General features: G+C 40.6%; 1 protein-coding gene across 1 annotated transcript in view; it reads right to left on the bottom strand.

The window, feature by feature from the left end:
- Window positions 1–9,882: 9,882 nt before the first annotated feature.
- Window positions 9,883–11,946, bottom strand: part of LOC140200861 (organic cation/carnitine transporter 2-like) — a 46,573-nt gene continuing 44,509 nt past the window's right edge. Inside the window, exon 10 of the mRNA XM_072264495.1 lies at window positions 9,883–9,973. Within this exon, the coding sequence (XP_072120596.1) occupies window positions 9,883–9,973 (91 nt within the window). The remainder of the gene's footprint in view (window positions 9,974–11,946) is intronic.

The raw sequence follows: 11,946 nt of genomic DNA, 5'->3' as shown, positions 1-11,946 counted from the left end.
GGAGAGAGATAATTCGAGACCAAATGATGAGCACTAGAACAGTGAGAAAAACATTTGGAACAAACAAAATATTCACAGAATTTTGATGAATTGTAAGTGCAATAGATAAATTTTAACAAGGCATATCCATTCCACAAGAGTGCTAAAGATTATTTTGAGTTAACTTACCCAAGTAAAAAATTGCCAGAATGTGCTGATTAACAAGACAGAGATTTGTTTAAAGGATTTTTCCAATTATGGTGGTGGGACTATATATTCACAGTTGAATTTTTCAGTCCACACTTACCATTAAGAATTTCAGCCCACATTTAGAGATCACCAGGAATACTGGAGACAGTAGAAGACCTGACAGACCTGCAGGTGGGTGTTGCCTCAGAAGGCAGTCCTGATTTGGGCTCTGCATGATGGTGGGGAGGAGGTGAAGGGGAAGGTTTCACACTTGTCCTGCTTGCAGGGGTAAGTGCCATCAGGGAGACTAGTGGGGAGGGCAAAATGGACAAAGTAATCACAGAGAGTGCAAACTCTGTGGACAGTGGAGAGTTGGGGGTGCAGGTAAAGGTGTGTTTGGTGGCAGGATCCCATTGAAGATGGAAGAACTTGCAGAGGATGATGAGCTGGATGCAGAGGCTCTTGTGGTGGTAGGTAATGCAAGAGGAACTTTATACCTGTTATAGTGACGTGATGATGGAATCAGGGTGGATGTCTGGGAAATGGAGGAGATGCAGGTAAGGGCAGCATCACTGGTGGAGGAAGAGAAACCCCATTCTTTACTGTCAGGTCAGCAGCAAAAGACACTGGTTGCAGTTTAACATTACTGCAGGATTTGTCTGTGTCTTTGACAAAGAAGTGGGCTGGAAAATCTTTGCGGACACTCACTGTCATGTTTGTTATTTAACAAAGACAAAGTTGTATGGGTAAAAATGCTGGACCTACACATATTTATATACGTATTTATAGACTGGCTTCACTCGACCACATTCTACTTGGAACATGTTAGCCCGACAAGACCTAGTGTGACCTGTTCATCAACATCACTTCCCATTTCAAATGAACTATCCACATTGCACTCTGGGAAATGAAGTTCTTCAGTTTACACACACATAATAACACATCTTCCCCCTTTGAAGAAAACATGCACAATAGTATGTCCACATAAACCTGCAAAACACAATAATACTTTCCAATATAGATATTTACATTAACTTCAATTGTAAAGAGCAAATACAGTCATACAACTGATTCACTAAATGACTCTCAATCAGTCTCTAAGGTGGCTTAATGATCCTTAATGTTGTATGCTGTATGTTTCCACAGGTGTATTGTTTGTATTTGGTGCATTAATATTCGTGTCTTTTCTGAGAATTCTGATCAACAGATTTATTTTTCACATCTGTTGACCCTTCCGTTGTACTGACAGGCAATGTGTCACGGCTATGGGTTGGAGCTTGCGGTTGTAGATCTCAGAGGTGTTCCTTGTCCATCTGGGTCTGGTAGGAATGTGAATCAGCTTCCACATGCACATAACTTTGCACGGACCATGTGCCAGAATTGTGATCTCAGATTTACACTTGATCTCCAAGCTTCAGGGCTGGTAGGAAGGCTTTTTGCAGTCTTACCATAATAGTGTTTCTATTTCTCTTTCCCTCTTCCTTCAGCCAATTTGATCCTGGGTGCTCCTTTGGGGGTCAACAGGTTTTCGTGCACTGGAGGGTTAGTGCGTATGTGTCGACCCGTTAGCATTTGGGCTGGTGAAAGGCCATTCTGCAGTGACACACTTCTGTAAATTATCAGACATTTGTGGAAATCCTCTCGTCCATCTTGCGCTTTCTTCATGAGTCCCTTCACTACTATGACTGAACTCCCTGCTAGGCCATTGGGTTTTAAGTGATGTGGGCTTGAGGTTACATGTGAAACCCCCAATCATTTGCAAAGGACTCACGTTCACAGCTCAAAAATTGTTGGCCATTTTCTGATATAGTCATTTTCCCAGGGCTGAAATGGCTAGCACGGGAGGGCATACAGTTTTGAGGTGCTTAGAAGTAGGTACAGAGGAGATGTGAGGGGTAAGTTTTTTTATGCAGAGTGTGATGAGTGCGTGGTCTTTGGGGCCAATGGTCCCAGGTTCAAATCCAGCCAGCTCCTTGCACACTTTCCATCCATGCTGGGTTGAGCATCGAGCTCACAACTCATAAATAACATGCTAAGGAAACAGCAAAATGAAACCACGCCCGATGTGTCACAAGGGGCGAAAAGGTTCAAGATCAGACAGCAACTTTGATAACCAAGAAGGTGCAATGAGCAGGACCACAGGATCTCAGTACTCTGTCCATGCACAGAACAGGAGCTGCCAGTGGGCTAGCCAAGAAATGGCCCTCAACCACACATCTCAGTGCAGAGCAGCTGCTTTGATTGCCACAGTAGCCCAATAACAGGGTTTCACACCTTGTTCCTGCAGAATACCTCCATCAGTAACACATCTGTGTTCGTATAATAACCTACTTCTGTGTTCATTCCGTTGATGCCCTTCTTCCTGGAATGCATCTTGAATGTTGACCAAGTTATCACTTTCCTTGAACAAAGGCTGGAAATTTATCTTTGCAACATGTGCATGAGACAACATGTTTTATACTACTGCAGCTCAGCACATCACAGAGATCAGCCTCCCTACTATGGACTCTGTCTATACTTCTCACCGCCTTAGTAAAGCAGGCAGCATAACAAAGACCCTTCTCACCTTAGAAGTTCTCTCTTCTTCCTTTTCCCATTAGGAAGAAAATACAAAAACCTGAAAATATGTATGACTAGGCTCAAAGACAGCTTCTATTCCATGTTAAGTACTACTGGGCTCAAAGACAGCTTCGATTCCGCTGTCATGAATAGACCTTCTGTACAATGGGATGGACTCTCATAGTCTACGGCACCTTGTTGTGATATTGCACTTTACAGTTTACCCGCACTGCACTTTGTAGGTTTTACACTTTATTCTGCATTGATATTGTTTTACCTTTTTCTTCCTGGATGCACTGTTTAATGATTTTGATCTGTATAAACAGTATACAAGTTTTCACTGTCTTAGTACATGTGAAAATACCACAACCAATAAAGAACAGTGCAGTATAGGAACTGCAGGAATAAAACAGAACTATGTCCAAAGTGTTGAATTTCCTTAAAATAAACTTCAGTCCAGTTTCACACACTTTAAAAGAATCACCCCTTAGATTTCTCCATTCCAAATGCTCCTTATTTTCCATTCCGAGAATCATCCCTGTGAGTATCTCCTGCACCCTCTCCAATGCAATCACATCATCCTTGTGAAGCAATAATCAGATCCCTACACATATATCGAGTTGTGAACAGTTTCTCATACTTTCAAGTGATATCAAATGAGAATATTTAGTCCATTGAATTTCAATTGGCCTTCAAAACACTTTCTCTGTAATATAGTGTTCCTCACAAGCACATCAACCAAAGTAGGGTCATACTAACTTACTAAATAACCTACCAGTCAGTGCATCTTTGTGATATGGAAGAAAGCCAGAACATTTGAGGGAATCCCATTTAGTCACAGGGAAAAGGTTTAAAAATCCATACAAAAAAATACCAGAGATAGGAACAAACCTGGGTGACTGGAACGCTGAGCCACCTGCACTACCTGCTACAATATTCAGTTGTACAATAGCTTAATTGACTGGGTTCACCCTTGACCTCCGATTCTATCATAATCTTTCTGCCTTCGGGAACTACAATTTGGCTACTAAAGGGAAACATCCAATTTTACCTTTTTAACTAACATTTTGAACTTGCAATGCTGAAAACTCTCTGGATGTTTACTTCTAGTTCCCCTACTTCACTTGAAAACCTTTCACTTATTGCCTGTTGTCTTGAGCTTTGCTGCAACTCCCCAAATGTATTACTATACACTGCTCTGAACAGAATTCTATTTTCCACTCTTTTTGCCCCAACACATCAGTTGACCTATATATTCATCTACAAGAACATGGAAGAATGCAGCACAGGAACAGGTGAATGTTGGGCCAAACTAATGAAATTAGTAATCAAATGCCTAACCAGTCTCCCTTTTTCTGAAAAATATCAATATCCTTCTATTTGCTGCACATTCATGTGACTACATTATGTACACAGAGGTTGGCCTGATCAGAGGGGATGACGAGATGGCCTACAGGGATGAGGTCCAGCACCTGGTCGCATGGTGTGCCGACAACAGTCTGGCCCTTAACACCCAGAAGACCAAGGAGATCATTGTGGACTTCAGGCATGCTAGGAGTCACACTCACATCCCCATCTACATCAACGGAACTGTAGTGGAGCGTGCATCAAGCTTCAACTTCCTTGGTGTCCACATTTCCGAGGATCTCACCTGGTCCCTGAACTCCTCCATCCTGATCAAAAAGGCGTAACAGCTCCTTTATTTCCTGCGGAGCATCAAGAAAGCTCACCTCCATCCCAAGATACTGATGGACTTTTACCGCTGTACCATTAAGAGCATACTCCCCAACTGCACCTCAGTGTGGTATGGAAATTGTCCCGAATCGGACCGCAAAGCACTCCAGCATTTGGTGAAAACTGCCCAGTGGATTATCGGCACTCAATTGCCCACCATTGAGAACATCTACCATAAACGCTGTCTGGGCAGGGCAAAAAGCATTATCAAGGATGCATCTCACCCTTACCATGGACTTTTTACTCTCCTCCCATCCGGTTAGCGCTACAGGATCCTCCACTCCCGCACCAGCAGGCACAGGAAGAGCTTCTTCCCTGAGGCTGTGACACTGCTGAACCTCTCATCACAGCACTAAGCAGTATTGCACCCATATTGTACTGTCTCAGTACTTTTATACTTGTGTGCTGTAGCACTTTTTTTATTTGCAGCTATTTTGTAAATATCAATATTCTTTGCATTTCTGGTCAGATGCTAACTGCATCTCATTGGCTTTGTATCTGTACTCGGCACAATGACAATAAAGTTGAATCTAATCTAATCTAATCTAATCTAATCTAAAGGTTTTTCAAACACCTCCATTGTATTTGTCTCCATCACAACCCAATTTAAGCACTCACCACTCTTTAAAAAAATTGCACCACATCTCTCCTTTGAACTTATGCACTCCCTAGTATTAGACATTTCAACCCTGGGAAGATACTGATTGTTTACTCTGTCCATGTTCATAATCTAATGAACCTCTGTCAGATCTCCTTCAGCCTCCGTCACTCCAGAGAAAACAACCCAAGTTTGTCCAACCTCTCCTTATAGCATATGTCCCCTAATCTTGGCAGCATCTGGCTAAACCTCTTTGCAGCTTCTCCAAATCCTTCACGTTCTTCCTGTAATAGGGTACTATATAATAGAGCTATAATAGAAGTGAATGCTAAACCCTGAGATGTTTACAAAGCTGCAACTTCTCAACTCTTGAACTCAATTCTGACTAAAAAAATACAGGCATGTCACATGCCTTTTTTACCACCCAATCAACCCGTGTAACCACTTTATGGGAGCTATGGACTTGGACCCTAAGGTCCCCTTTGCACCCTCTCCACTGGTCTTCCTGCAAGCGGAACAAGTACTACACCTACCCCTACACCTCCTCCCTCACTACAACTCAGAGCCCCAAATGTGTGAGTCAGTTGGGGTCATATACATTACCCAGTGCTCCTAGTTTTGGCCTCTTGTATATCAGTGAGACCCAACGTAGATTGGTAGACTGCTTGGCCGAGCACCTATGCTCCATCCGCCAGAGACAACAGGATCTCCCAGTGGCAATCCATTTTAATTCCTCTTCCCATTCCAACATGTTAATCGATGGCCTCCTCTACTGTCATGATGAGGTTACACTCAGATTGGAAGAGCAAACACCTTATATTCCATCTGGGTAGTCTCCAACCTGATGGCATGAACAATTCCTTGAACTTCTGGTAATTCCCCCCTTCACCATTCCCCATCCTCGTTTCCCTCTCTCATCTTATCTCCCTGCGTGCCCATCACCTCCTTCTGGAGCTCATCCCCCCTTTTCTTCCATGAATTTCTGTCCTCTCCTATTAGATTCCACCTTCTCCAACTCTGCATATTTTTCACCAATCAACTTCCCAACTCTTTACGTCATTTCTCCCCCTCCTGGTTTCACCTGTCACCTTGTGTTTCTCCCTCCCCTCCCCACTCCTTCTAACTCCGACTCCCCATCTTTTTTTCTCTAATCGTGCTGAAGGGTCTTGGCCCAAAGCATCAACTGTACTCTTTTCCATAGATGCTATCTGACCTGCTGAGTTCCTCCAGCATTTTGTGTGTGCTGTCAGCACATCAAGGCTATTAAGGGCCTTGCCATTAAAAGTGTACTCTCTCTATATTTGATCTTCCAACATGCAACACCTCAGATTTGGCTGTATTAAATTCCATTTTCTATTTCTCCACCCATATCTGCAACTGATCTATATCCCACTATCCACAGCACCACCAAGTTTCCTATTGTCTGCATACTCTCTTAACCCACACATCTGTCTTTTCATGCAGGTAATTTATATATGTTACAAACAGCAGAGATCTCAGCACCTATCCCAGCAAAACACCACCAGTCGCAGATAACTACCCAGAATAAGCCCCATCAAATACTATCCTCTCTTCTATGGTGAAGCAAATTCTGACCCCAAATGGCCAATTCACCATGAATCCCAATCATCTTAAGTCTTCTTGGTGAGCCTCACACAACGGACCTCATCAAATGCCTAACTAAAATCTATGTGGACAACATCCATAGCTCTACCTTCTTTGATCACATTTTTCACCTCTTCAAGGAACTCAATCAAGTTCCTATGACAAAACTTGCCCTGCAAAAAGCCATGCTGACCATCCCTAATTGGGCCATTGTTTTCCATATGCTCATAAATCCTTTCTTTAAGAAACCTCTGCAGTAACTTCCCGACCACTGACATAAGACTCACGGTCGAAAGCTTCCAGTAATATCCCCATTGTTTTTTAAATAATTGAACAAATTCAGCAAATCTTTAGTCCTCTGGGACCTTACCTATGATTAGAAAGGCTCAACAATCTCATCTCTTGCCTCTCCCCATAGCCTGGGATATATCCTATTAGGCCTCAGGACTTAACCACCTGAATATTTATTGAGAGACCCAACAATTACTCCTCCTTTATCTCAAAATGCACTTGCAAATTAGTATATTTCGTGCTGATATCCCAATACCCTGTGTCTTTCTCCTTGGTATATAATGATGCCAAGTGCTCATTTAGGATCTTTTCCAAATCCCCCACCTCAAAGCATGCGTTCAGTCCTTTATCCTTGAGCGGTCTTCCCTAGTTATCCTCTTGCTCTTGATGTATAGAATGCCTTGAGACTCCTACTTGCCAAGGGCTAGTCATGACCCCTCTTGGCTTTCATTATTTACCTCATTGAGTTCATTTCTGGCTTCTTTGTAATCCTCAAGGGCTCTACTTGATTTTTCACATCCTAAACCTTACAAATACTTCATTTTCATTCTTGACTAAATTCACCATCTCTCTCAATTTCCTTTAATCTGGAAAATACCTGCCCTATGCTCTGTGCAGTTGGTCTTTAAGCACCCTCTACATGTCAGATGTGGACTTGTCCAAAAACAGCTGTTTCTAATTAACTCTTCCTAATTCATGCCTAATATTTTCATAATTTGCCCTTCACCAACTTAATACTCTCCCATTCGATCCATAGTTACCTTAACATGTAAGGAGTTGATATCACTATTGCCTAACTGTTCTCCCACTGAAGGTCAATCATATGGTCAGGCTCATTATCTAGGCAAAAGATTCTTCTTTTCTGATAAATACAAAGCGATTTCTGTATTTTCTGCAACCCCTCTGTAATATAAAATAATTAGACTTAAATTGCAAAAAGAATGAACTTCATACTGGCCCAGTGAAATTCCACTGACAAAAGCCTTCCAGTAAAGTAGAAATCAACAAAGTTAAAAACAAAAGAAAAAGGATCTAGTGCTTTCCTTGTGTGTATGACAAGTAAACTCTTTCAGCCGGCTTTGTTGTCTTCCAGCCAAATTTGTCATCTATATCAATGATCTGGATGATAATGTGGTTAACTGGACCAGCAAATTTGCGGAAGACACCAAGATTGGGGGTGTAGTGGACAATGAGGAAGGCTATCATGGCTTACAGAGGGATCTGCATCAGCTGGAAAAATGGGCTGAAAAATGGCAGATGCAATTCAATTCAAACAAGTATGAGGTTTTGCACTTCGGTACAATGAATCAGGATATTGCACAGTGAACAGTAGGGCACTGGAAAGTGTGGAAGAACAAAGAGATCTAGGAATGCAGCTCCATAATTTGTTGTAAGTGGTGTCACAGGTCGAAAGGGTTGTAAAGAAAGCTTTTGGAACATTGACCTTAATAAATCATTGTATTGAGTACAAAAGGTGGGATGTAATGTTGAAATTTAGACGTTGGTGAGGCAAAATTTGGAGTGGTGTTTGCAGTTTTGGTCACCTGTCTCTAAGAAAGATGTAAACAAGGTTGAAAGAGTGCAGAGAAAATTTACAAAGATATTGCTGGGTCTGGGGGGCTTGAGTTATAAGGAAAGATTGAATAGGTTAGGACTGTATTCATTAGAACATAGAGGATTGAGAGGAGATTTGATAGTGATATTCAAAATTATGAGGGGTATAGATAGGGTAAATGCATGCAGGCTTTTTCCTCACTGAGGTTCGGTGGGATTACAACCAGAGGTCATGGGTCAAGTGTAAAAGGTGAGAAGTTTAAGAGAAACATGAAGGGAAACTTCTTCACTCAGCAGATCGATAAGAGTGTGGAATGAGCTGCCAGGGCAAGTAGTGCATGTGAGCTTGATTGCAACTTTTAAGAGAAGTTTAGATAGGTTCTTGGATTGAAGGGATATGGAGGGCTACGGTCCCAGTGCAGGTCGATGGGAGTAGGCAGATTAAATGGTTTCAGCATGGACTAGATGGATAAAGTGCCTGTTTATGTGCAGAACTACAGCATGACTCTTTGATTATATGACTCTGTATAACTGAATAGTGAAGCAGCTTAATAGGCTGAAGGACCTCGTCTTTTAATGGTGTCGGACAGTGGCTAAATTTCCTGTGAGTATCTAAGGTCTGAGCCTTTGATTGAGTGATACAAATTAAAATCCCAGTGTAGTACTGAAGAATTTAAATTCAGATAATTAAAATTGAATTGCTAGTAATGCCTAATATGAAACGACTAAATTATTGCACTGTCAAGCGATTTATGTGCTTTGGGGAAAGAAATCTATCCTTAGTGTGCTTTTAGTATGATTTCAAGTATATCAGTCTGACTGATTTTTAACTGCTTCCTCAATTTGGAGCCTTGAAGGATATACAACAAATACTGGCATTGCAAACAGCATCCAAAACTTGCATGTGAATAAATAGAGGTAGGTTACTAATATAATGACCTATACTAAACTTGAAAGCAGAAGTTTGGAGCAAAGCTGGAGGAATATAGCGGAAGCAACAGTTGATAGCAGATAACAATCCTAAAGGAAACCACTGTACTGGGTAGATTTTGTGCTAAGTTTCATTACATTTAATAAGTAGCTCTATGAAGAGAATGATATCTGGTGATGAAAAGGTAACTTGATTCAAAGAAGCCAAAAAATTTCAAATTGTTTTTTTCTCCAAATATCTTACAGAAAAAAATCCAGGAAATATGTTTTGTTAAAACTTAGTAAGATCAAATCCTGTCCCTTGCAGATCATCTGAGCATTTTAAGGAGGACACCCATTCTTCTCACTTTCAATCTCACAGAAGAATCTGCCAATCCATGATCCAATTTGTGATGAAATCTTCAGTTGTTTCTCTGCTGCTGAAGATTTGTCGTCAAAGAGTGTTAAGCCGCTTCTTCTAGAAGGATCACCCTACTTTTTTTCATCTTTTCACTTTTGCCTAAGTTAGAGTGAACAAGTCTTGTACTTTTGAACCTATATTTGAATTTAAAAAAATCCGTCATAAAGAGTGGACTTGAACATAAATATTTCAATGTTATACTAGCCAGATGTAGTCAATTATTTCAAATCAATTTAGTAGTAATTCAATACATCCTAGTGCCAGTTTTTATCAGCATGGGATATGCAAATTAATCAATGCATTATTATGCCCACATTGCTGGCAGGTGAGTTACCTACATATATAAAGAGTTCAAACAAGTTACCCATACATTTCTGGAGAGAATTATATGCAAGGAAAATATTTAAGCAAGCAAATAATCAGACAATCTGGTACTGTTTTATGTATAGCGCAGTTATAACATTAAAACTGATGTTTAAAATTAAAGCTTAATTTTTACTGATAACATTCAATCCTATGACATTCAAATTTTCATTATTTTACTTTTCTTTAGCCAAGTAGAGTTAAAGGATCATAAAAAGTCATTCCACCAAATGAGTTCAAGCTGGTTTTTCTAACACAATCCAGTGAGACCCATTTGCCTGCTCTTTCCAGTAGCTCTGCAAACTCAGTACTTGAGAAAGCTCTGATTGAATTTGTTTCCAACACTCTTACAGGTTCTCCCTCCCCTGATTCAACAATATGCCTTTTTTCTGATCTTACATGGTATTTATGGCTGTTGTCATTTCCAATACACATGTTATGTTTGTAATGTTGGCCCTGTTTCATCTTTTACAGATTCAGCTATTCCATGTATTGCTGTCTCAGTCTTGGAACATCTTTGTACTAGTTGCTAGGAATTTATTACAAATGTTTTGCTTTAGCAAAATAGTCATTTGGATACTTCAACCCTTCCTTTGTTTATGGTACTTAATCATCATTTTTTAAAATTGATTTAACGTACTGGTTATGTGATGTCCTCATGTTTCTATCTTTTTCAAATATAACAGCATAATCTAAAATTAATCCAAACCTTCACAGTAGCTACTTTTTCATATCATTGTGTTTTAACATATCCTTTGCAGTTGGATGTTCTTTTTGTCTTAACTGATCACCACACTTTGGTTCTCACCTTATGAGATAAATAAATGTAGTAAATCACATCACTGCCAAATTCCCTGAGGCTCTATCCCAGTAACCATGATCTTCAACTGCTCCATAAATGACCTATTATTACTTGATTATAACACAGAATAGTTACTAATGATTGCACAGTTTCCAACACATTCACTAATAAAACAACAGATGTCTGCTATAGCAAGGATAAGGCAACATTTAATTTTGGGATGGTATGTGGCAAGTAAATTTTATACCATGCAATGGCCATCTCCAACAAGATAGGCAAATAAACACCTGTTCTTGACAATCACTGGCACTTCTGAAAACTCCCTCAATATTTTCATAAAGATTATACTGTAGGTACAAGAGATCTGGAGCTTTGCGCCATGTGGTGAAAGCCCATCTTCTGATATATAAGCCTTTCTGCCACCTGCATCAGAAGTATAACTCTCCACTCAATGGCCTGTTTATAAGGTACCTTCTTTACCAAATAAAGTGGCCATTGAGTGCATGTTTGTGGTCTTCTGCTACTGTAGCTCCTTCAAGGTTCAACATATTGTGCATTCAGAGATGGTCTTCTGCACAACACTGTTGCAAAGTGTGGTTATTTGAGTTACCGTCACCTTCCTGTCAGCTTGAAACAGTCAGGTCATTGTCCCCTGACCTCTGCCATCAACAAGGCATTTTCACCCACAGAACTGCTGTTCAATAGATGCTCACTATTTTTCACACCGTTATCTGTAAACTCTCGAGACTGTTGTGCGCGAAAATCCCAGGAGAGCAGCAGCTTCTAAGATACTCAAACCACCCGGTCTGCCACCAACAGTCATTCCACGGTGAAAGTCAGTTAGGTCACATTTCTTCCCCATTCTGATGTTTGCCCTGAACAATAACTGAACCTCTTGACTATTTCTGCATGCTTTTATGCATTGAATTACTGCCACATGAT

Source organism: Mobula birostris, chromosome 7 (genome assembly GCF_030028105.1).
Source record: "Mobula birostris isolate sMobBir1 chromosome 7, sMobBir1.hap1, whole genome shotgun sequence".
Classification (NCBI taxonomy): Eukaryota; Metazoa; Chordata; class Chondrichthyes; order Myliobatiformes; family Myliobatidae; genus Mobula; species Mobula birostris.
This window is presented reverse-complemented; position numbering and strand designations above follow the sequence as displayed.